The sequence below is a fragment of the Molossus molossus genome, unplaced genomic scaffold (assembly GCF_014108415.1).
Source record: "Molossus molossus isolate mMolMol1 unplaced genomic scaffold, mMolMol1.p scaffold_m16_p_12, whole genome shotgun sequence".
Classification (NCBI taxonomy): domain Eukaryota; kingdom Metazoa; phylum Chordata; class Mammalia; order Chiroptera; family Molossidae; genus Molossus; species Molossus molossus.
The window spans coordinates 98,975,055-99,001,475 of record NW_023425347.1 but is presented as its reverse complement, the minus strand read 5'-3'; the positions used below and the strand labels follow the sequence as shown (position 1 = coordinate 99,001,475).

General features: G+C 44.9%; 1 protein-coding gene across 1 annotated transcript in view; it reads left to right on the top strand.

Moving 5' to 3' along the window:
• Window positions 1-23,505, top strand: part of SLC25A33 (solute carrier family 25 member 33) — a 30,965-nt gene extending 7,460 nt beyond the window's left edge. Inside the window, exons 2-7 of the mRNA XM_036256260.1 lie at window positions 3,300-3,479; window positions 14,039-14,116; window positions 15,277-15,377; window positions 18,422-18,488; window positions 21,161-21,441; window positions 23,016-23,505. Of these exons, the coding sequence (XP_036112153.1) occupies window positions 3,300-3,479; window positions 14,039-14,116; window positions 15,277-15,377; window positions 18,422-18,488; window positions 21,161-21,441; window positions 23,016-23,218 (910 nt within the window). The 3' untranslated portion in view covers window positions 23,219-23,505. The remainder of the gene's footprint in view (window positions 1-3,299; window positions 3,480-14,038; window positions 14,117-15,276; window positions 15,378-18,421; window positions 18,489-21,160; window positions 21,442-23,015) is intronic.
• Window positions 23,506-26,421: the final 2,916 nt, after the last annotated feature.

Genomic DNA, 26,421 nt, shown 5'->3' with positions numbered 1-26,421 from the left:
CGTACCTCGGTTGCAGTTTGTCCCCGACCCTGGTTGGTCGTGCGGGTGGCAGACACTTGATGTGTCCCTTTCGCGTTGATGTTTCTCTCTCTCTCTCTCTCTCTCTCCCACTCTATCTGAACAAAAAATAGCATTGGCTGTGGCCCCCTATACAGTACACCGCCTGGGGGGCCGCAAGACCAAACCATTAACATAAGACCGCTTCTTCCTGTCTTCATGCCCGGAGGACCCTAAAAGGCAGGAAAGAGGAGGTGAAAGAGCAGATCAGTCTCCTCAAACCACATGTCTAGCTGGCAGTGGTTTTGAGTCAGATCTGGGATTGATGTTTTAGATGGTACTGATTTGAAAAGCTACCAGGAAGTCATGGAACCTGCCTGTGACTCACAGGTAGGGAAGGGGCATTCAGTAGAGCACAGCTGAGTAGCAGTGATGGGGAGGGCGGGCCGACAGAGCTGATGTCTCTACCCTTTCCGAGTTGAGACTGGAAAATTCCTGTTAATAAATCCTGCAGAGTCCTGGTGGATGGGGCTTCATTGAGTAAGGTTAGGAGCCAGGCTGATGTTGAAGGGCTTCTTTGTATCAAACAGCTGAGAATGGACAGGAATTCTTCTACAAAGAATGTAATTTGTTGTACTCTTAAGTGCTGTGGACCCAACATGATCAAATATTTTGAGAAAAGTTTGGAAAGCTAGTCTGGAGAAGTCAGTATTTTGATTCATGTATCTTCTCAGACTGATCGATGTCTTATATGTATTGGCTCATGGAGAAAGAAAAAGAAGCTGAGCTGAAAGATGCTTTTAAGATTCTGCTGTGAAGTATGAAATTTTAGAACATTGGAAAACTTACATGCTACAGAGTAAGATAAAGACATAGCTGAAACTCATTCATGTTCAATACCGGAAAAGAACAACTTCTGGGAAAATTCTTTCATCAGAAAGTCAACAAGTTCAAATATGGCACAGGTCAACCACTTTAGCTTTGTCCCCAAGTCAGCTGCACTCCTTATCTGGCCAACTGTCATCCAAATGTATGCCACTAATCAAAGGATGGCCTTCAGGATGGTGTGCTTGCCTAACAAGGCAAAGTCCTACTATCAATGAGTCGGTGTGCTCTTTGAGGATGGCCAGCCACACTCACTACCAGTCATTTGTTACCTGTTGCACACTGTACCCCTGGTAGAAAGCGGGGTGGTGGTGACCAGGTCCTGTCTGGTTTTCTTGACACTTATCAGGGGACATACTAAGGATTATAAACAATGTTACCTCTCAGAAGTAAGTCCCTCCTTACCTACTACGATGTGTAGATGAACAGCTTAATTTTAGGGTGTATTATTGTCATGGTTTTAAAGCAGGTTTACCCAGATAACCCAAAATGGCTATTCCAACCCACCCCCATACATTTTATTCTCTTTTTTGACATTTAGATTCCTTGGGGTGAGTTGAGGCTAAGTAATAGTTCCTATCTCGTAGGATTGTTGGAGGAAGGCATGCTTGTCGTGAGATAATCATTCACCCAATGGTGGGAATGCTAGGATTCGAACCGCTAGCTTCCAGCTCCGACTTACCAGGATTTGACTTGCTCTGTGGAACTACGTGTTCCGGATTATAAAATACTGCTCGGGACTTGACCCCGTTCCTTACTTGGGCTCTGTGCTAGGCGCTGGGTTCACTGCCAGACTTCCAACACCTACATGTGGTGGAGGAGGGAAGCCAACCAACGTGATGTTCTGGGAGCAGGGGCTGTCCTTCCTGCCCCTCGGCATCACTTTCCCCTCAGGTACTCGTGCCGGATCGTTCTCAGGAAGCCACCAGTGTGCGCCAGGTACTACTGTACCCCAGCCAGTGCTCCTGGGAGACCACCTGTCATAGCAGGCAGACAGAAGTGCTATCTTCAGACATTTAGATCCCTTAAAAGACACACTCCTTGCCCTGGCCGGTTTGGCTCAGCGGTTAGGGCGTCAGCCTGCGGTCTGGAGAGACCCGGGTTCGGTTCCTGCTAAGGGCATGTACCTCGGTTGCTGTCTGTCCCCAGCCCTGGTTGGGTCGTGTGGGTGGCAACCACTTGATGTGTCCCTTTCACGTTGATGTTTTTCTCTATCTCTCTCCCCCTCCCTCCCTCCCCCTCCCCCTCTATCTGAACAAAATATCGAAAAATGTCCTTGGGTGAGGATTTAAAAAAAAAAAAAGACACTCTCCTTGAAACTTCAGTTTAATCATTCCTTTGCTCCGCAAATGGGTTACATAGATGAATAAGACAGGTCCCGAGTCTTCGTGTTTTCCATGGAGTAGTATTTCATGGGCATTATTGTCTGAGAAAAGATGGAAGGAGATATTTTAGGGCAAATGAGTTGTCTTTAAAAAAAACATTTTTAATTCAGGTAATATTTTGATATGAAAAATTGTAAAGGAGAACCCTGACTCAGACAGTGTGACTGCTCAGAACAGAGGATGTGTTGATTAAATCTGACCTCGAGGGCTGGTTAGTAAAGGAAGCTTTAGGTTAACTTTCAATGGAGTCCAAATTAATTAGATTTTAATAAAAGTTTAATGTAGTAGCCCTGGTTGGTTTGGCTTAGCGGTTAGAGCGTTGGCCTGCGGTCCAGAGAGACCCGGGTTCGGTTCCCGCTAAGGGCACATACCTCGGTTGCAGTTTGTCCCCAGCCCTGGTTGGGTCGTGCGGGTGGCAGCCACCCGATGTGTCCCTTTCACGTCGATGTTTCTCTCTCTCTCTTCCTTTCTCTCCCTTCTGCGCTATCTGAACAAAGAATGGAAAAATGTCCTCCGGTGAAGATAAAGGGGAAAAAAAAGTTTATTGTAGTTAACATTGATTTTCAAATAGTAGCATAACCTGAGGAACAGTTGTGTTAGACTGTGAAAAAAATGCAGCTTTAGAATATTCATTGCAGCCTGGTAGTGAAATTGGAAATGACATAAATGTCTAACAGTAGGAAATTGGTTAAAGTATTATACATCAATACAGAGGAATAGTATGCAACTTTTACAAATGATGTAAGTGTGTTTATTGACATTCACAGTATCTAGATAACGGGGGGGAAAGAGCGAGATTAAAAAGCCAGTAATGAAAAGTCCTCAAGGATGTTCTAACATGTTAGCAATGTTTATCTCTTTAGCTGCTGGGATTTCAACTCTAATTTTTTACCTCCCTTTGTGTTCTAATTACGAAACGAATGTAGGTCTTTTTTTTTTTCAATAAAATAAGGATCAATTTCACATTGTGTGTGTGTGTGTGTAGGGAATTGTATGGCCTTTCTGACCCTGTTGTGATTTCTTTCCCTGCAGCTGTGGGGGCACGGTTGGTGCTGTTTTCACTTGTCCACTCGAAGTCATTAAGACAAGGTTGCAGTCTTCGAAATTAGCTCTTCGGACAGTTTATTATCCTCAGGTTCATCTGGGGACCATTAGTGGAGCTGGAGTGGTGAGACCAACGTCAGTGACCCCTGGACTTTTACAGATTCTGAAGTAAGTTCAGCCCCCATTCTGGACTCTTGCCACACACCCCACCCCCACTGTCAACACAGATGTTTGTTAACCATCAGTGGGGATGTTCTGTTTGTACAGCCTTTGTCCAGACCTAAGAATTAGGTTTCTGTACCAATACTTTGAATTCTGACCTTGCTCCCTTGCCAGAAGGGTACCCAGCATGCACGTGGTCACCATCCAGGGACAGTTAAAGCAAACTTAACAAAGCAAACAAAAAAAATCATGTTTAACTCTGGCCGGTTTGGCTCAGCGGTTACAGCGTCCGCCTGCGGTCCGGAGAGACCCGGTTTCGGTTCCCACTAAGGGCACGTACCTCGGTTGCAGTTTGTCCCCGGCCCTGGTTGGGTTGTGCAGATGGCAACCACTCGATGTGTCCCTTTCATGTTGCTGTTTCTCCCTCCCACCCACTCTGTCTGAACAAAAAATGGAAAAATGTCCTCGGGTGAGGATAATAAAAAAAAAAGAAAAGTTTCAGTATATAGTAAAATGGTCTTTAAATTTTTTGTTTCATATCTAGGCTACCTGCCTAATTATTTTTACTGCGTTAAAAATGTCTCATATGCCCTGGCCGGTTTGGCTCAGCGGTTGGAGCGTCGGCCTGCGGTCTAGAGAGACCCGGGTTCGGTTCCCGCTAAGGGCGCATACCTTGGTTGCAGTTTGTCCCAGTCCCTGGTTGGTTGTGCGGGTGGTAGCCACTCGATGTGTCCCTTTCACGTCGATGTTTCTCTCTCTCTCTCTCTCTCTCTCTCTTCCTCCCACTCTATCTGTACAAAAGATGGAAAAATGTCCTCGGGTAAGGATAAAAAAAAAAAAAAAAAAGTCTCATATGCTTAGGAAGTAGCTAAATATTCCTAAGTTGAATTTGACTTGTTGATATGTATGCTTAAGGCAAAATCAGAAATTCAGAAGAGTGCTTAAGGAATTTTACCTTGGGCTCTGCTTTAAAGATGTTCAATAAATGATAGTTGGATTTAACTACACCTGGTATTAAGGTCTTTGAAACTTGCCACTGGAAGAGGGTGTGTTCAAGAAAGACGTCGCTCTTTATCGGTGTCGTTGTTTAGCTGGGAACTTAGGAAAAGATGCAGTAAAGTGGAAATGCTCTGTCTGAATAACCACAGCACACAGCACTTGGGACCGAGTTCAGTCGCATTTTAGATAAGGTAGCATAAGTTGGAAAGCATTTCATTTACTTTAGGTACGTTTTGTTTGTAAAGCCTGCGTACAAGTCACCCGGGCATCCATGCCAAACGTGGATGAGGTCGCATCCAAGCTTATTGAGCAAAACTCAACAAAAGACCAGCTGCTGAGGGCAGAGTCCCAAGTGAGAGAATCAGAAGCCCAGCCAGAGAAAGGAGGCCGGCACCCCACACCCCAGAGACCCACTTTTCAAATTAAACGCTGAGAAGGAGAGGGGAGATCACAAAGGCAGCAGGTTAGGGATGGGCCTGGGAGACAGGGACGGGGCACAGATGGGAGACCCACTCTGATCTCAGGAAGGAGAGACAGCCCCACGTCCTCAAGTCATGACTGTGGAAACATCCCCATCCTGGTTCACCTTTTTATACCTTTGGCCAGTGGCAGTGTCTCAAATGACACTTTCTTCTGAGGAACATAAAATACTTTGGATGTAATGAAACAGACAAGGAATTTGTCATCTTTACTAACATCCTACATGAACTTCCTCTTACGTGTTTGCAAATAACTCATGACTAGTGAGTTTATAGGATCACTGTAACTGGGACAAGGTTACCCAAAAGTTGTGGGTGTCAATGGGCCAAGCCCGTAGGTAGATAAGGTAAATGAGAATTGTTTCTGTAGTTCAGGTGTTTGAGATTGCATGTTCTGTCTCTGGTGTCTCTAGCTCCGATAAATCTCTATATTATATGTATTTCTCTCCCCAGTTAGAACTCTTGTTTACTAAAATGTAAATCAAAAGAGAAAGGCCTCTCTGTCTTCTCAAGTCCAAGAGCAGTGCCCCCAGCACACTGCACACAGATGCCATTTCACTGGGGGCTCGCAGCAGTCACTGCGCAATCGTGAGATGCTGCTCACACGTGAACTCACTCTAAAACCATTTATTCTGTCTCTGTCTCAAAATACAAGTAATGGGATTTTAAGTAAAATTCTTATGATATTTTGTTAGAAAAGTGTTTATAAAGTGGCATTTTTCACCCAAGAGCTATTTCATTAACGCTTTATTTCATCAGCTTGATGGATGTACATTATTAAGGTTCTCAGCAGATATTTAATAGCTCTCAGTTAAAAAATGGCTGCTTTTATATAATAGTTTTTCATTGATTTTTTCACACCAGCCCTGTGAGATTAGCACTCAGTCAGGATATGACCCCCTTTTATAGATGAAGAAATGCAAATTGGAGTTCAGCAACTTACTCAAGGACATTTGTAATGTATATTGACCTATTTCAAAGAAATATGTGAAAGCAGTAAACAGTCCCGAAAGCCCTCTGGGGAGCTCAGCTTCTGCGGGAGACGAGGGTAGAGACTTGGGGCCGCGTTGTCCCCAGCTGGCTGCTGCTTCTGTCTCCTTTGCTGCGTCTCCTGCCTCTTGTTGGAGGGCCCAGGGCTCAGACCCCACCCTCTCCTCTGAGCCCACTGTACATCCAGCTGCCTGTTGGATACTCCTCTTGGGTGTATGGTGGCACCCAAAGCATAACTGCGGAACTGAGCTCCCCAACTCTGCTGCTCCTCGAGTCTCTGCAGCAGTTAAAGCAACTCTGGCCTCCACTGCACAGATCCCAGAAGCTTCCGTCATCCTTGGATTTTACTTCTCACAGCTGCAGCCACTTCTGTCCTCTCTGCCTCTGAACACGCACTGTGACCCTTGTCCCTGCTTGTCCACTGCTGTCCTGCTGGGATTCACCAGGCCGCACCTGGTTATCGCATGAGCTCGTCACTGGTCTGGCCCGAGACCTGCTCCTCTCCCCACCCTCAGTCTGTGCTCCACCGAGATCCTCGCTCACATCTCCAGGGACTACCCTCGCCTGCCCCTGCGGCCCGCCAGTCTCCACACAGCTGCCGCCCTTCCCGTTACTTCTCTGATGTTTCCCTCCCACGCTCCTTCGGCTGTCCCTTTAAAGGGCCAGGAACTTTGACACATTTTGCCTCAGCGCCTTGATACTAGATGATGTCTGCGTGGCCAGCTCCCAGGTGTTGCCCTTGTAGGAAGGCCTCGCAGTGACTGTGCTATTTAAAACTGAGCCTTCCCTCATGCTCCAGCCTTCCTCCCTGCCTTGTCTTTATCCCCAGCACTTGCCCAGTCCAACAAGAGTGTAGCTTACTTGCTCGTATTGCTTCTCTTCCCCCCTGTCCCCACCAGAATGGAGTTCCTCAGAGGCAGGGACTTGGATTTGTTTTGATCACCGAGGTGTCCCCAACCACCTAGAATGCTGCCTGTCACATAGCTAGCATTCAGTATAAATAGAATGAATGAATGAATGGATTTTGGCACACCAGTAAGATACCACATATAAAGAGCTCAACACACACCCCATGTAAATAATAAACACTGGCTGCCGTCATAATATGCGCTTCCTGTACCTTTTAAATGCAAGATTTATAACTGTGTTTCTTAGGCAAGGCAAAAGGGGGACTATCGTATTACATAGTTCTCTTCTAAAGAAGGCACGCATGCTCTTCAGCGTGCATGTCTTCCTGCTGCTGAGTTCCGGCAGTGGCCTGTCACTCACCCTGCGGGCAGTGCGCCAGCAGAAGCAGCTTCACCGCCGGGGTGGGCTGGGAGAAGGTGACTGCCTTGCACTCTGCCACCGCCCTGGTTGAAGCGCCTCTTCTCTCCCTGGGTCATTGTTGGGCTGCTTTCGGGTTTCTCCGGTAACCTTCCCTAGCAAGGGCAGGGGAGATGCTTAGGTGGTTCTTATTAGTCTTACTCTTCCCTTCTTTTTTTAATCCTCACCTGAGGACATTTTTCAATTTTTTTGTTCTGATAGAGTGGGAGGGAGAGAGAGAGAAACCACGACGTGAACGGGACACATCGAGTGGCTGCCACCCACACAACCCAACCAGGACTGGGGACAAACTGTAACCGAGGTACATGCCCTTAGCGGGAACCAAACCCGGGTCTCTCCGGATCACAGGCCGACGCTCTAACCGCTGAGCCAAACCGGCCAGGGCGAGTCTTACTCTTTCAGGAAGCACCACTATGAAAGACTTAATAGGCAACAGAATTTGGTTACAGGCAGTTTTTCAAAATGCAAATTGGCATTTGCTTGTCACAGGCTAACGTGTTCGAGAAAACATGTTCTCCATTGCAACACCAGTAACCTTTATGCTTTGAATATAGTTACTTAAAAAGGCTCTCCCTGCCCTGGCTCAGCGGTTAGAGCGTCCGGTGGAGCAGAGTCCTGGTTCAGTTCCCGCTAAGGGCACAGACCTCAGTTGCAGTTTGTCCCCGGCCCCAGTTGAGACCGTGCGGGTGGCAACTAGTCGATGTGTCTCTCACATCAATGTTCCTCTCTCTTCCTCTTCTCTCCCTCGCTCTGTCTGAAGCTGAATGCAAAAATGTCCTCGGGTGAGGATTTTTAAAAAAGGCTCTCACTGTTAAATTTGCTGAAGGGGAATAATATGTTTCAGGTATCTGTTTTAAAAAGTCTATGACTAATCTTTTTTTTTGTTTGTTTTTTAATCAGCTCCTTCTGTTTTACATTACTCAGATAATTTTTACTTGGATGCCTTTTTAATCTGAAAAGTAATATATTAGATCTAGTCTGTATCTTGTGAAAATAAAACTGATGTGTTCAGATGAGATCTTTGTCTTGGATCATGATCTGAAACTCACGAAGATGAAATGCTCCAGATGAGGCCCTAGCTTCTTTTTGCATTTCTTTCTTAAATGAAAGTTGCTATGACTGTGGGAAAATCAGTTTAGATCCTAACATGCGTTATTTTGAGGCTGAAGTGTACCATTTATAGTAGGCACTTGATTGTTCCAGAAAAGTTTTGTACACAGCCCCCAAGGTTAGAAGTTTGAATTATGTAACAGAGTTGACTTCTTGCCCACTGTTAATATGCGTCACCATGGAGACAGTCTCTGCGCAGTGCTGAAGAGGCCAGAGTCACTTGAGGACGGTGTTCCCTACTGCATTATAGATGGGAGGGTCAGGCTTCCTGGAGCCAGCGAGTCCGCGATTGTGTCTAAATGACCCCTGGGCTGGCCCCACTGTGTCCATTAGTGGGAACCACAGATAGCATCTCAACTTGAAACATTTTGTTTTGAATATACCGGCCATTTGAAAATCTTTTACATACTGTAAGGTATAGGTCACTTCAAGGGGTTACTTAAAAAAAGATTTTGTTCAGAGAGCTGGGCTTCTTATCAGTCCTGTTTGTAAGAAAGAATACAAGTCAAGTAATTCAAGTGAAACCCAAATGACTTGTTTTGGCCAGTGTGAAAATTCACTGGAACTCCATGAGCTTTGTTTGATGTGTTAGATTTACAGAAACCTAAGAGCTGTCTTCGCCCCAGCCCTCATTCCCATAACTTGAGGGCTGTAATCATGAGTTCAATATTTTTGATAGCCCATGGCCTATAGTTTATTTTTATTTTATTTTATCTTATTTTTTATCCTCATCCGAGGACATTTTCCATTTTTTACTCAGAGCGGGAAGGAGAGAGAGGAAGAGAGAGAAACATCGATGTGAAAGGGACACATTGAGTGGCCGCCACCCACACCACCCAACCAGGGCCAGGGACAAACTGCAGCCAAGGTACGTGCCCTTAGCGGGAACCAAACCCGGGTCTCTCTGGACCGCAGGCTGACGCTCTAACCGCTGAACCAAACCGGCCAGGGCACCTATAGTTTATTTTTAGTTTTTTAATTTTTAATTCTAAAATAATATCAAACTTACAGGAATGGTTCAGATAATTTGCTTATACTCTTTACCTCAAGTTGTAGGTTTTTAACACAGTGTCACATTTGGGTTTCATTTTGTTCTCTATACATCCATTTTTTTCTGAACCATTTGAAAATAGGTTCCACACATTGTGCCCCCTTACCCTTAATTTAAGCATTTATTTCCTAAGAATAAAGATACTGTCTTAAAACCACAGCAGCTTTCAAATTCATGCACCTTAATATTGATATACTACTTTTTAATCTGCAGGTTTTTTCAGTTTTCTGTTAGCTATTGTAGATGATTGATTTAGCACAGGGACTAAATTTTGTTTTAAACTCATTTCCTGCCAATTTCTTCTGCTCTCTCAACCCCCCCCCCCTTTTTTTTTTTGGTTAATCCTCACCCAAGGATATTTTCCCCTTGATTCTTAAATAGAGTAGAAGACAGACAAATAGACAGACATCAATATGAGAGAGACACATCGACTGGTTGCCTTCCACGTGGCCCCAACTGGGGCTGGGGTTCAAACCTGCACCCCAGATATGTGCTTTTGACTGGGAATCGAACCTGCGACCCTTTGGTCCATGGGCCAACACTCTAACCATCGAGCCAAACTGGTCAGGGTGCTGTCAGCCTTTTTAGTGAGTCTTTTCTTTCTTCTCCCTGTGGGTGTTTTTTGTTGTTGTTTTTTTTAAAACAGCTTATTAAAATGTAATTCACATACATTTACCCATTTAAAGCAGACAGTTAACTGTTTTTAGCATGTTCACAGAGTTTTGTGCAACCATCATGACAACGATTTCAGAGCATTGCGTCCCCACTAAGAGAAACCCCTCAGCATTTGTAGTCATACCCATCCTGCACCCCGAGTCCCAGCCCTAGGCAGCCAACCACTAATCTGTTTTCTGTCTCTACATTTGCCTCCTCTGGACTTTTCATATAAACGAAGGCATACAGTTTGTTTATGGCCTCTTGTGTCTGGCTTCTTTCACTTAACCCAGTGTTCCTTGAGGTTCATACTTGTTGTAGTCTGTATCAATGCTTTTTATTGTTGAATAACATTCCATTGTTATGGCTACATTTTCTTTTAAATACATTGCTTTGACCTTGCCCGTATGCCATGAAAAAAAAGAGAAAAGAAATCTATACTGTCCTTGTAGTGAGATGTGCCTCCCTAGTTGTCTGGTGTGGGGGACAAAGCACCTTTATGTGACATTTAGGGGTGGCAGAGGATTAGTTTGGACCACACAAACAAGGGTGTTTCTTGGACTCACTTAAAGGGTCTGGGTTTATACCTGCCAGCAAGGAAAAAATTTTATGATTAGAAAATATAACTATTCCTAATATTTTGAAGTAGCTTAATAGCTTTATTGAGATATTATTCACATACCATAAAATTTATCCTTTTAAAGTCTCCAGTTCCGTGGGTTTTAGTATATTTATAGTTATATGACCGTTGCCATATCTTTTTTTTTCCTTGATTGATTTTAGAGAGAGTGGAAGGGAAAGGAGAAGAGAGATAGAAACATCGATGAGAGAGAACATTGATAGGCTGCCTCCTGCATGCCTCCTACTGGGGATTTGGCCCACAACCTGGTCACGTGGCCTGACCGGGAATCGAACCTGCGACCTCTTGGTGCATGGGTCGACACTCAACCACTGAGCCACACTGGCCAAGGATCATCACCATATCTTATTTCTAGAACATTTTCATCACACCAAAAAGAAAGTCATTCCTCGTTCCTTCTCCACCAACCCCTGGCAACCATTCATCTAGGGATAAGTATTTTAGTCTTTTGATACTATTATAAATGGAATTACTTTTTTTCCTTTATTGATTTTAGAGAGAGAGGGGAAGGAAGGGAGAAGGAGAGAGAGATAGAAACATTGATGAGAGAGAACATCGATTGGCCACCTCCTCCATGCCCTCCCACTGGGGATCAGGCCCACAACCTGGGCATGTGCCCTGACCAGGAATCGAGCCTGCGACCTCTTGGTGCCTCGGTCGTCGTGCAACCACTGAGCCACAATGGCTGGGCTGGAATTACTTTTTATTTCCATCTTTAGATTGCTCACTGCTACTTGTAGACATACAGTTGTTTGAGGGTTTTTTGTACATTGATCTTATGTCCTTCAACCTTGCTGAACTTGCTTGTTAATTTTTAGTGGATTCCTTATATTTCTATATATAACGTGTATGAATAAAGATTGTTTTACTTTTTTTCTTTCCAATCTAGATACCTTTTATTTCTTGTCAAATTGCTAGCCTACTGCTTTTTAGGAAAGCTCTTGGATACAAATACTCTTTATTATCAAGCTATTGAACTATTTTATAAACAGCCAAAATCTGGAGAGGAGAAGCTAAGATTCAAGATTTTTTTAAGTTTGTACATTCAGAGAGTCTAGACCGTGAAAATTGCACTGATCTGAGGAAGGAAAGAAAACTACAAATGGAGAAAACTTTAACATTACCCACCATGCCAGGGACCAAAACATCAACTTAACCTCTTGTACACCAAAAATTCAGCTTGGTTTTTAAAACATTTTCTGTGTGGAAAAGAGGAAATTGGTAGAATTAAAATAGGCAGGATTCACTTTACTGTTAGTTTTATAGGAGTATCTTTTCCATAAAGTGAAAGATGTCTTTTTATCTTACCTTCAATGTCATAATGAAGGTAAAACAGTATATAAACCTTAAAAGTGATGTGATTATTTCTGAGCTTGACCAACTTAGAATGCTGTCAAATTGAAAGTACTAATTACCAAGAAAATTCTCAGTAAGGAAAGGAGATTGGATTAAAGAGAACCCTAATTTAACAATGTAGATTCTATTAGATACCATGAAAATTTAGCTATTGTAAAGAATAAATTTAACCAACTTAATCATTACGTTGGAGTGGGAAAATGCCTCTAAAGAATGTTCTATACAATGCTTTTAGGATTTTCTTAGTCACTTTTATTTATTTATTTTTTTTTTATATTTTGTTCAGATAGAGTGGGAAGAGAGAGAGAGAGAGAAACATCGATGTGAAAGGGACACATCGAGTGATTGCCACCCTCACGACCCAACCAGGCCCGGGGCCAAACTGCAACCGAGGTACGTGCCCTTAGCGGGAACCGAACCCAGGTCTCTCTGGACCACAGGCTGACGCTCCAACCGCTGAGCCAAACCAGCCAGGGCCTTAGTCACTTTTAATCAGAAACTATACTTAATGTTTGTGTGTTTGTTTGTTTTTATCCTCACCTGAGGACACTTTTCCACTTTTTGTTCAGATAGAGTAGGAGGGAGGGAGAGGAAGAGAGGGAGAGAAACATCGACGTGAAAGGGACACATCGAGTGGCTGCCACCCACACAACCCAACCAGGGCCGGGGACAAACCGCAACCGTGGTACATGCCCTTAGCGGGAACCGAACCCAGGTCTCTGGACCGCAGGCTGATGCTCTAACCACTGAGCAAACCCGGCCAGGGCTGTGTTTGTTTTTAAACCTGTTGGCTGGAATGGAAAATGGTGGAGCTGCTGTGGTGGACAGTGTGGCAGATTTGCAAAAAATTAAACCTAGAATTACCACATGCACCAGCAATTCCATTTTTGGGTATAGACCAAAAAAAATGTAAGCGAGGGACTTGAACTGGTATTTGGACGCTCAAGTTCATAGCAGCATTATTCACAGTAGACAAAAGGAGGCGGCAATCCAGGTGTTCATTGACAGATAAATGGATAAACAAAATGTGGTCCATTTATACAACGGAATGTTAGGTTAAAAAAGAAGGACATTCTGACTTGCTCTACATCATGGATGAACCTTAAGACACTATGCTAAGTGAAATGTGCCTGTCACAAGAGGACAAAGACTGTGTGATTCCACTCATGTGAGATCTCTAGAGGAGTCAAATTCATAGAGACAGAAAGTAGGATGGTGGATGCCAGGAGCTGGAGAGGGGAGGATGGGGAGTTAGGGTTTAATGGGTATGGAATTTCAGTTGAGAAGATGAAAAGGTTCTAGAGAAGGGCGGTGGTGATGATTGCGTAACATTGTATTTAATGTGAATGTACTTAATGCCTCTGAAAGGTACACTTAAAAATGGTTTAAATGGCAAAAATTTATGTTACATATATGTTACCACAATAAGAAAACGCAGGCACAGTATTCTCTTTGTACTTGAGGTACTAGGCTTTAAATAATGTCCATCCAGCCCATGAAAATTATGTTTTTCTATTCTCAGCATCTCTGTGTAGGGCTCTCCCACAATAGGTGAAAATCTAAAGATGGGATTATTATAAATAAGGAAACAGTCCAAAAGAAGTGCCATCCAAAGAAATCTCTGAACCTGTTTCTCAGTGAACCTTGTACCATGCAGACATGTTCCTACGTCAGACCCTCTGCCCACCGGGTTTCCGCACAGACCCTGGGCTCCCATGTGAACAAGGGAAAAGGCCCCTTGGAAACATGTCCGGCTGATGCTTCCAGAGCTTGGCTTTTAACTGGGTTGGTGTAGCCGTATTCTTCAGCCTTCCGATTCTGTATTGTAACATAATCAGATAAAGCTTGGCGTCCTGTAAGAAGCTCTTTATTCAAGGAACTAATGGCAAGGCTGACACTTGTTTTGCGAAGGCCTTGCCTAAGGATTTTAAAGATAGATTTTTTTTTTTTTATTGCTCAGGTCGATCTTGGAGAAGGAGGGACCAAAGTCACTTTTTAGAGGCTTGGGTCCAAATTTGGTTGGAGTTGCACCGTCAAGGTAAGCATTCAACTTTCCGCTGGTTCCCTGCGTATGTCTGTAAGGCTCGGGCCTTGCCTTCCGAAGGGCCCTCCTGCTAGGTGGCCGGTTTCTTCTGCGCAGGATTTGCCTAAACACAATCGGCAGATAGAAGTAGTGAGAACCACTGGTGTGTCTTTAGTGCATGTGTAAGAAAGAGATTCTTGCTCAGCCAGTGTGGCTGAATGGATTGAGCGTCGTCCCATGGACTGAAAGGTCCCGGTTCGATTCTGGGTCAGGGCACAGGCCCATATTGGGGACTCATTCCCCATTAGGGGGTGTACAGGAGGCAGTGATTGATGTCTCTCTCACATTGATGTTTCTATCTCTCTCTCCCTAAAAGAATCAATACAAACATTCTAAAAAGAGAGAGAGATTCTAATTATTTTATTAAGTTGAAAATGAATCTGCTTTCATCCCTGGGATCTTCTCTAAGTAAGTGTGGTTTGTGGTGAACAGCATTGCGCACCCCACCCCACCCTCACCCCCACATCACACATACTCATTTTGGTGTAAGGCAGGACAAGTGTGATATATTTTAGAAATAGTACAAATTTAAAAGTTACAGTATAGCCCTGGCCGATTTGGCTGAGTGGTTAGAGCATCGGCCTGCTGTCCAGAGAGACCCAGGTTCAGTTCCCGCTAAGGGCACGTACCTTGGTTGCAGTTTGTCCCCGGCCCCCATTGGGGTTGTGCAGGAGGCAGCCACTCGATGTGTCCCTTTCACGTCGGTGTTTCTCTCTCTTCCTCTCTCTCTCCCACTCTATCTGAGCGAAAATGGAAAAATGTCTTCAGGTGAGGATTAAAAAAATAAATAAATAAAAGTTGTAGTATATGTTGGTGCTCAGAGGATTGGTATTTATCCAGAGTGAAGAGTGGAAGTGGACTTTGTGTGTATCACCAGAGCCTCGGTTTCCTCAGTCGTTTTGGACTTGCCCACCATCACTGAGTAATACTTGGTGAGGGACGGGCAGGCCTTCCTGAAGGCGGCTGCGGCAGGTTAGCACAGAGGTCAAGCTTTTGGTTACAGGTTAACTTCCTTCCCATATCGTTCTCCTGAAATTTCCAGAGGTTACGGAGGGACATACCTATCTACAGAGCGACACGGATGTCTTTATAGCATTCTCTCTTTGTTCTAACAGGGCTGTGTACTTTGCATGTTACTCCAAAGCCAAAGAGCAGTTCAATGGCATTTTCGTGCCTAATAGCAATACTGTGCACATTTGCTCAGCCGGTTCTGCAGGTACGTAACCCCGCGGGTGGAGAGAAGCATACCACCTTCCAAAAGCATGTGTTGTGCCCAACAGCCTTTTCCAGGAATTAGAAATTAGCTTTCTGCTTCTTTTGCGTCTAAAATCATTTTTCTAATGCTTTAATGTTAGAACTGGTAAAATATGACTATTTTAAGATCAGTTTGTAACTTGGTTCCTATTTCTTTAACCATTAAAGCTTTTAATTCTTCCTCGAAAGGTACATGTTCCATGCATGCTAGTCATTGGTTCAATGCTGCTTTTCAAGGAATTTTAATGTGTTCTATGTCTATTTCAATACATTGTTTTCTGAAGTTGGAGCTGCTCTTTTCATGACTCATGATGTCCAGCACCCCCTGGGGCAGCACTGGGTTCCACAATGAGGGCTGTGGCTGGTGGGCTTTTCGGGGCTGGTGACGGACCGGGGCTCCTCGCGAGGGAGTCGCCCCCCCTTACTGCAGGAACTTTGTAACAGATATCCCCTCAGAAAATACTTGGCAGAAAACATGGACTTGTAGGTTGCTGAGAGAAGCCTGGTTTTGTATAGATAAAGTTTATGCCTGTTTAATTGCAAAGGTATTTTAGGGAACTTAAATTGGCATTTTATAAAAAATTTCCACCACCTGCCAGCCTGTCTACCTCTCTTACATCAAATAACAGTACTGGGAACCCATCTGAATACTTGCAGATCGTGATCATTTCTGGACCCCAATAGAAAATGATGTTGAACGAGGAAGCACGTGTGTGCTGAGCGCCGAGCTCTGAGAGCAAGTGTGTGTCCACTTCTGAGGCCAACAGTGGGTTAGCGTGACCCAGGCCTGCTCATCAGGTTGTAACTTCCGCGAAGTTCACTTAGAAGAACCTCGGTTTCTAAAGCGGACCTGGAGGCAGTTTGTTGTTGTTGTTGTGTTTATTTTATTTTTTAAACTTATCTTTATTGACGAATGTATTACAGATGTCCCCCTCTTTTCCTCCCATTGACCCCCTCCTCTCCAATCCTGCCCCCCCCCTGCCTACTCCACGCTATTGTTTGTGTCCATTGGTTATGCATATGCATAGAAGTTCTTTGGTTTATCTCTTCCCGCCCCGCCTCCTCCCTTCCCTTTGAGGTTCATCATTCTAACAACCACTTTGTACTTCTTAATTCCTTCATCTGCTTTGCCCATCCTCCCAGCCCCCTCCCATTCGGCAAACAACAAAAAGTTCTCTGTATCTATGAGTCTGTTTCTGTTCTGCTTGCTCATTTTGTTTGTAGATTCAGTTGTTGATAGATATGTATTTATTGCCATTTTATGTTCATATTTTTGTTGTTCTCCTTCAAAAAGACCCTTCAACATTTCATATAATAATGGTTTGGTGGTAATGAACTCCTTTAGCTTTTTCTTCTCTGGGAAACTATATGTCCATCGATTCTCAACGATAGCTTTGCAAGATAGCATAATCTTGGTTGTAGGTCATTGCTTTTCATCACTTTGAATACCTCTTGCCACTCCTTTCTGGCCTGCAAAGTTTCTTTTGAGAAATCATCTGACAGTCTTATGGGAACTCCATTGTAGGTAACCGTTTTTCTCTTACAGCTTTTTTTGTTTTTGTTTTTACTTACTTTTTTCCAGTAATACTTTTTTTTTTTTTGGTATGTGCCCCTAGTGGGAACCGAACCTGGGACTCTGGTCCACAGGCCGACGCTCCAACCACTGAGCCAAACCAGTCAGGGCATCTCTTATAGCTTTTAAGATTCTTTCTTTGTCTTTAACCTTTGGCATTTTGATGATGATGTGTCTTGGTGTGGACTTCTTTGGGTTCATCTTGTTTGGGACTCTCTGTGCTTCCGGGACTTGTATGTCTATTTCCTTCACCAAGTTAGGGAAGTTTTCTGTTATTTTTTAAAATAGGTTTTCAATTTCTTATTCTCTCTCTTCTTCTGGCACCCCCATGATGAGAATGTTGGTACGCCTGAAGTTGTCCCAGAGGCTCCTTACACTGTCCTCATTTTTTTTCTCTTTTTTTGGCTTCTTTTTTGCTGTTCTGATTGGGTGTTTTTTGCTTCTTTAGATTCCAATTCGATGGTTTGCTTCTTGGCTTCACCTATGCTACTATTGATTTCCTGTAAATTATTTTTTATTTCAGTTAGTGCATCCTTCATTTCTGACTGGTCCTTTATTATGTTGTTATGTTCTCACTAAGTTCCTTAGAGTTCTCCTTAAGTTCCTTCAAGGTCTCACTAAGTTCCTTGAGCATCCTTATAACTAGTGTTTTAAACTCTGCATCTGATTGATTGCTTATGCCCATTTTGTTTAGTTCTTTTCCTGGAATTTTGTTCTGTTCTTTAACTTTGGACATGTTTCTTTGTCCCTGGAGGCAGTTTTTAAGCCCCTTGAGGTTCCTGGTACCTGGCTGATGTGCTTAGGCCTGGGGAGGGGAAGGTATTTGAGGCGAGTCACTGGGTCAGGCTGATGCTGTGACAGTGCTTGGCGTTGGCTGGTCTGGAGTGATTAGCAGTGTTAAGATGGGAAGACTTACTAAGAAATGTTTCCTGTAAGCAGATAGATCAGTGTTAAAACTTCAGTTTCCTGCAGTGATGAGTCAGGTATTAAAATGCTTAAGTTTGGATTCAGTTAAATGGAAATTTAGTTCCTTCTATTAAGTTTACTATAAGGCAGCCTTTTGGATTAGGACAGCAACTTTTAAAAACAAACTATTTTTGGACCTCATGCTTATAAATTGAGTGTTAGAGTGGTTTCATATTTACCATAGGAGTCACATAGACAGTGTCAGCAGCACCACCTAGAGGCTGGAAGCTCTAGACAGGACTTGAGAAACTGGAGTTTTCTTTTAGGTCCAACATACCAGTGCAACAGAAGTTACATTTTAGGGGACTAGAGCTGCCGTCTGCAGTACAAAAATGCAGTTGCTTCCTACTACCCATTTTTATTATTAAACTATTGAAAGTCTGATGGCAACATTTATCAGAATAGACTTTAATCAGCATTGCTGTGTTCAGTGATGACGTTTTCTGTGTTTTTTTTCCTTCTTCCAGCTTTTGTCACAAATTCCTTGATGAATCCCATATGGATGGTTAAAACCCGGATGCAGCTAGAACGCAAGTAAGTTATTAATGGTTGCTCCCTGAATGTAAGGCTTCTTGGGGGTGTTTTTGCCCGCCCCGCCTGTGGAGTGCAGTGTGCGGAGTCCTTGTTCTTTCTGAATGCAGCAGCTCCTTTTATTTTTGGAGGCTCGTGCTGTCAAGCATTGTGGGGGACAAAGACCAACAGAGATGGTCAGAAGTTCGCTCAGCTGAGGCCCCTGGCGTGTAGTGTGCCCTCCGCAGACAGTCGGGGGTCTCTGCTCCTGGCCAACCCCACCCCAGTTGCAGCTCGATGCTTCTCTTTCAAATGGGAAGATGCCAGAAGGGCCCTTTAAACCTCCAGGCCCCCTGACAGGCTGCGATTCCTCTTCCTCTGGTGGTCTGATGAAGCCTGCAGGCCCTTCTCAGAATAATAGAAGCGATGAAACGTTACTGAAATACTGTTATTGATGTTTTTAAATATTATAATATAGTAATATGCCTACTTAATATTATTAAATCAAGCCATGACCCAGTAACTGCTGTAATTTCAGATAAGTGATGATGCTAAGCAAGGTTGATGGTAAGATTCTAGCTAAGAACCCCGTGTAGCTGTGTGGCCCAGAATGTTTGTGGGCACTGGAAACTTCCAGCTAATCAGGTCTAACCTTAAGCTACCTAGAAAGGAGAAGCGAGAACAGGAATACCCTGGAAGTGCAGGTAGGAGGTTGCTGTGGTTTGTTCTTCCTCCCTAATGACCACAATAGCCTCTAGATTGGTCTTTGATTCCATATCCCGCATCCCATTCTGCCTGCAAGACCCTTCTGCAGTGCATCAGGTCTAATCACTTGGAAGAAATCACTTGCTTAGAATCCTTCCGTGAATCTCAGTTACTCTCAGGTTTAAGTCCTAACTCCTTGGCTTACCATTCAAGGTCCTTTGCAGTTTCCTAAAAACGTCACATGCTCTTACATGTCCATCCCGAGTCAGCTGTGCCCCGCCAGGAGTCCCGTCTCCCTTCTTGGTTGTACTAACACCAACTTGTCCTTCCAGCTTCTGACCAGCATCCTCTCCTGGAAACCGTAGGTAATCACTCCCCATTCCAGGTGTGGGTGAAGGCACGCGTCACCGAGAGCCTCCGTGCGCACCCCTCTAAACCCACCTTGTCGTGATCCGAGGGCTCTGTTAACGTGTCCCTCAGCAGTGAGCATTTCTTGCATGCGTCCTGTACACTAGTCACTGGGGAAACGGCAGGGAATAAGACACAGGCCCTGCCTTCCAGAAACTTGGCGTTACAGAAAATAAAGAGAATTACAGTTCGGTGGATAAGGGTCCTACGTACTGCAGGACCCTGCAGGGTCCCTCACGCAGTCCAGCAGGGTAGACAGGCAGCTAGGGGCCTCCTGTGGCAGCAGCGTCCACCTTACCGTCTCAGAATAGCTGGCAGTGAGAGGGCTGCAGGCCGAGAACCGTGTGCCCAGAAAGTCTGGAGGCAGGAAAGCATCGTTGATCCTGGGGAACTGACAGGGCAGTGCGGTCGCAGGCGCCACGTGGGAATGTGCTGGAGCAGAGGGAGAAATGGAAAGATGAGGCTGGAGAAATGACCGGACCACATCCTTAAAAGCCCTGGGAAGGAATTTGGAGCTGGACCTGGGCTTTATTTGGAGAGCAGTGTGAAGCCATTAAGAACAGTCGATGGCAGCCCGGGGGCACTTTGCCCCCAGGGGACATCTGGCAATGTCTGGAGACATTTTTAGTTGTCCCAGCTTAGGTGGGGCACAACTGACATGTGGTGGGTAGAGGCCAGGGCCCTACAGTGCAGAAGACAGCCTCACAACAGAGTGTCACCTGGCCCCAAATGTCAGTAGTCCCCAGGCTGAGAAACCCTGCATAGAGAGAGGTAAGCAGGGAGTGGCGTGGTTGGATCTGTATTAGAAAGAAAGGTCACCCAGCTCGGGTGTAGAGTGGCCTGGGGGACACAGTGGAGAAGGGAGAGACCCGTGGAGACGGATGGGAGGAAGGGGGGGTCTCTGACTGCGACCAGTGTAAACACTGTCAGGCCCTGGGATTCCGTTTGTACGCAGGCAGTTTACTAACACTTTCTGTCCTGGGGAGGAGCACCCAGCCTAAGGCTTTTGATTAGTTGTCATCTAGTCTATTTCATGTTTATGATTTTGTAAATTTGGAAGTAATGGAGTCACTTGGAGATGAGCAATGAGAAAGAACACGCTTACACGTACCACCCTGTCGAAGGTTGTGGGTTTTCATTCAATATTTTCTGAAAACACATTGGTACGGGAGCTGTAATTATGCTTGACGTGTCAGTTTGTCCGGCCTTCCGCCCTCAGCACTTCACGCAGTTTTCATCTGGCATATGGGCCATAGTTGACTTGTCTGTGCTATTTTAGGTATTTGGATGGTTTCGATTCTGGTAGTTATAATTTCTCTGTGATGAATGTCTTCCTCCATGAAGCTCTTTCCAAAATCAGCTCAGAGGCTATGAACATGTTCTTGTGACTCTCGTACAGACACACACTCTGGGCTGGTCAGGTGGCCCAGCTCGTGGGCCTGGGCTCGCAGTGGGCCGGACGTAGCTGCCCACAGTGCAGGCAGGACACGTGTCCCCCACTGGTTTCCTTCCCATCCGGCGATCGTCTTCGGTGTCCGCTCACTTGTGTGTTCTGACGGCCTGTCCTTGGTCCCCGTTGCCAGGGTGCGAGGCTGCAAGCAGATGAACACGCTCCAGTGTGCGCGCCACGTGTACCAGACAGAAGGCATCCGCGGCTTCTATCGGGGATTAACTGCCTCGTACGCGGGAATCTCAGAAACTGTCATCTGCTTTGCTATTTATGAAAGTTTGAAGAAGTATCTGAAAGACGCTCCGTTAGCCCCTTCTGCAAGTGGGACTGAGAAGAATTCCAAAAATTTTTTCGGACTTATGGCAGCTGCTGCTGTTTCTAAGGGATGTGCTTCCTGTATCGCCTATCCACACGGTACGTGCTGCTTTCTCCCCCTAGCAGTGAGCGGCTGCCGTTTGTCAGTACCCAGACCCCTGGAGCCGGCTGAAACGCAGGTGCCTGCAGGTAGTGAAGGGGCAGAGCCCAGGTGGGTCTGGCCTCCCGTGTGCGTGCGTGCACGTGTGTGCACGTGTGTGCAGGCTGCGTGAGGCCAGGGCCTAGGTGTCACAGCCCCAAAACTTGCTGTGCAGAATGTGGGCTCTGTGTTACAGAACTTCTGATGTTTTCAAGAAGCCAAAGATCTGGATTTTATTTAAAATCTCTTGATTTTAAAAAAATGACATAAGAGCCAAACAAAAAAAAGCTCTCAGCTTCCACTTTGAATGGAGTGCTGAGTAAAACTACTTTGGAGTTTATTTTTAAATTATATGCCTAATGTACTTCTGACCTACTATTAAGAAAAATTGCTTTGCTTCTTGTGCCTTGAGAAACAGGCTTTGTTTTCAGAAACTATATGTCAGCTATGACCAGTGTGTGTGGGGAACCCAGTAACAGGTCTCTGGGTCGCGGTGTGTGCTCCGGGCTCGTGGGGAACCCAGTAACAGGTCTCTGGGTTGCGGTGTGTGCTCCGGGCTCGTGGGGAAGAGGGTGTGTGGCTCCCTGGCAGGGAGCCAGCTTGTGAAGGGGTCTGCTTGCCAGGAGGCGATAGGGAGTGGGCTGTGGGCGCTAGGCGAGGGAGAGCCAGGTGGGACAAGGTTTGGAAAAGAAGGCAGCAGCCTTAAGCTGGACAGAGTGGAGAAGGTTCCAGGAAGAGAAAGTTGGGAGTACATGAAAAGAAAGTCTTATGGAAGATATTCCCATACTTAATACAAATTCCACCTTTGGTGAAATTACAGCGTAAACTATCTTAAAATTAAGTCCCATTCAAACAGCTTTTTTTCTTTTTAATTTTCATCTGAGGATATTCTATTTATCTTCAGATAGAGTGGGAGGGGGAGAGAGAGAGAAACATCAATGTGAGAGACCCCTGCATGACCCCGACCAGGGCCGGGGACAAACCACAACCGAGGTACGTGCCCACCTTGGCCGGAATCAAACCTGCGACTCATTGGTCTGCAGGCTGATGCTCTTACTGCGAGCCAAACCGGCCAGGGCAAACTAAGCTTTTTCGTTTCTTTGATTTCTTTTTATTTTTTTTTTAGATAGAGGAAGGGGGGTGTGGGGGACATCAGTTTGTTGGTCCACTTATTTATGCATCATTGGTTGCTTCCTGTGTGTGCTCTGACTGGGATCGAACCCAAAACCTTGATATCGGGACAACACCCAAACCAACTGGGCTACTCAGCCAGGGCCAAACTAAGCTTTTTAAAATCCTTTCAAAGTGATTTTGTGCTTTTGTGTGTCTATCCCTAACTGACCGTTTCCCAGAGTCAGGAAATGCTCCGAGCCAATCTTCCTGTCCCTCGTCTTTGTGCGACCCCGTCCAAACAGCCAAGGTGGCAAGTGGGGGGGGTGTACGTTGACGATTGTGACGTGTGCTTTGAAGTCTCTCCTCAGACTGTCTGGAAATGCAGTGATTTGTCACCTCAAGTATGTGTTTCTCTCTGCAGAAGTCATAAGGACACGGCTCCGGGAGGAGGGCACCAAGTACAAGTCTTTTGTGCAGACCGCTCGGCTGGTCTTCCGGGAGGAGGGCTACCTGGCCTTCTACAGAGGACTCTTTGCCCAGCTCGTCCGGCAGATCCCGAATACTGCCATCGTGCTGTCCACCTACGAGCTGATTGTGTACCTGTTGGAGGACCGTCCTCAGTAACAGGCCAGACAACTGCGCTCTAGAAGAATAAAACTGAAAAACTCCACAGAGAATTTCTTTTCCATTGATGTTTAGAATGTTGGAGACCTAAACAGGAAAGGCCGTAAAATATATGGCTCATGTCACCTGTTGGACATTTCCTTTTGGATTCATGTTTTCTGGAAGGTTTAAATTCATTAACGTTAATAGTTAATTATTAACTTTTGTGTTGGTTTTTTTTTTAACTTAAGAGTATTCGGGATTAAGCGGCAAGTAAATTAAATCATGCTATTTAATTTAAGTATAAATTTGGGTTTTGTCCTCTTTCATGTTTACTTACTGTAAACTACAGGTCTTGAGTGAAACATAACCTTAGAAACACAGAGAAAACCTCTCAAGTCAAAGTACACTTGTTTTCTAATCTGAATGTCAGATCTCACACGGGACAGTAGGAGGTGTCACATTCTGGTGGCTCTGGGCAGACCAAGACAGACTTCCCAGCTATTTTCCTCCTCTGTACATTTCCAAGTCTCATACAGATTGATACTGCAAGCTTTCAGGCTGTTGAGTTAAAAGAAACAAAACATACAACTCCTGACATTAAGTATTTTTAAGCTATGTAGGTTTTCCTGAAGTTGTTATCCTCCATCCCCAGTTTGAACCAAAGGCGAGAGTCTTAAACTGTTTACCAGCAGCCTTGCTCCTGGCTGTATTTCCTGAAGTTAGGCCGAGTCGAGACAACGTACTTTGTAGCTAAGTCAGAGTGCAGCCACCCGAGTGGCCGGCTGTGGACGTGGAATGTGGTGAGTGACATTTCCTCAGGCCGGGAGCCCTGTTAGTCCCTACTGTCTGTCGGTGACACAGGTTGATGGCCGGCTCCTTGCAGAGCTCGATTTTATTCTGACTGGAAGTGGTGTTGGTGTTTAAATACCCGAGTTCAAAAAAATTTTTTTTAATCCTAGAAACGAGAAATTACCAAAATTATAAACCCACCCTACCATCTGAAGAGGAAATTTAATAAGGGACAAAATGCTAAGACAGAAGGCAGGTAAGACAGATCATCTCCCATCAGCTCTCTCGGCTGTACTCATATGTACACTGGGTTCTTGTTCAGTCTGAATATCTGGAAGGACACAACTCTGATAACCAATGCATGGAGTTTCCGGTTCAGTTCAGCTACTCTGGTAGCGGTGAGAGGATGTTTTCCAACTGTATTGAAATTGAGTTTTATTTGTTTCCCTTGAGTCATAAAGGGAGTTGGTTGGTGGTGTTGAGCTCTCTACTAGAACCTGCTTCAACTGTCAACAGCTAGGTAGAAGTCAAAATAAATGGCTTCAGTCAAGCCTCAGGGCTTCCAAAATGTGGGACAATAAAAATATTTCTATTCCAGAACCTCATTTTAGTGACTGTTTGATAGTGGCACCTATCACCATCCTTCTGTTTAAAACCTTAATTTTTCCTCAAGATTTTACCTAATATGAAGATTAAAAATCAGGTTGCTTAATATTCACTGATTAGGTAAAATAGTTATTTCAAAATAATTTTCAGTTACACATTCTTGAATTAATAAATGTGATGTTGACCTAGTACCAGTTAGTTCTCTGCTTGCTTGCCTGCACCAGGGTGCTCAAACACAAGAAACGTGGGCCCAGGGGTAGGATGGGAACAAGCAGGAAAAGGCGATGCTTTCTCTATAAAGGAGCTTGCTGGATTTTTTTTAGAGAGAGAGGAAGGGAGAAGGAGAGAAAGAGAAACATCAATGAGAGAATATTGATTAGCTGCCTCCTGCATGCCCCCTACTGAGGATCGAGCCTGCAACCTGGGCTTGTGCCCTGACCAGTGATCAAACTGGCAACCTCTTGGTGCATGGGTTGACACTCAACCGTTGAGCCATACTAGCCAGGCACTTGTTGATTTTTAAATGGGTAATGTCACTGTCTGAGCTGTTCATGGAGAAGTCCCATGATTTTTCTCTTCTCCACAAGCTTAGTCATTGAGATTTTATCATTTTTAAGTAATATAAATTATTTTAAGTATTATATACAAGAGACTTAAAAACCCCTTATGCTTACCCAGTGTGTGCCAAGCACTGTGCAAGGTGGTGTGTTTTCTCATTGGAGTTAATGCTGACAACCTGGTGAGGCAAGTAGTATCATTGGCCACATTTTACATACAAAGAGGCTCAGAGTTTTCTACGACAGGCTTGAGGTGTCAGAGATGGTAAGTAAACAGCCGTCCAGAAGCCGGTCTGTACTGCTTGTCCCGTAGAAGAATGAAAAGTATCAGGGCATCTGAGCCTGTGGAATGATCTGACTGAAGCCAAGTTCCAGCAAAGCTTCCATTCAGCTCACTTAAGGATTGTGTGTCTACGCCCTATTGCCTAAGAGCTCCATGGAACCACTCATGCCCGGGATAGCCCTGCCTGTGAGTGGGATACCGTGCAGACAGTCTTCCGTGGAGAGAGAACGGCACTTCAACAGGAAGCTGCGTGTTGAGAGGGCAGCTTCACCGCTGCCCGTTCCTTTGCGTGCTGCGCTGGTGAAAGCAAGACTGCAGACCACAGGCCTTCTCTCTGACGCCGACTTGCAAGAATGAGCTTTCTCTGCACACCAGTAGGGTGTGGGGCAGGTTAACTGGCCACAGGAAACCAGGCTGGTGACCCCCGAAAACACTGGAAAAGTTGTGGGAATACGGAAACATTGTGTGATTAAATATAAATATTTCCTACTCACTTCTTTTTAGTTAGAAAAGTAATTTAGCCAAATGCATAATACTAAAACACATAAAATATGAATCTTTCCTGCTAATCCCACCTCCTGGAAGTAACTTAGCAGTTCATTTAACCATCTTCTACTTCCTATAAGCATACACATTACATTATAGGGGTTTATTTAGTTAAACTTCTGAAATTATTAAAATTAATGTGCATGTTGCTGTTGCTGGACAGTGTGTTATTCATCCCTCCAGGCCAATAGCTCTGACATTCTAATAGTTGCATTATGTTCACGTTCAGATGTGTGGCTGTCCTTTGATTGATTCAGCTTCGTCCCTGTCCGTTTCTATAGACATAATCATGTCTCTATAAATTTTTTTTGACCACGGGAGTGGCTTCAGTGCAAGTGGCTTAAGGAGCTGCGCCTTGCAGCCAACAAGCCTTGCGCGCATCGGCCGGCCGGGTTGGGCTGAGGCGCCGGGAAACGGGAGCAGCAGGAGCGAAGACGAAG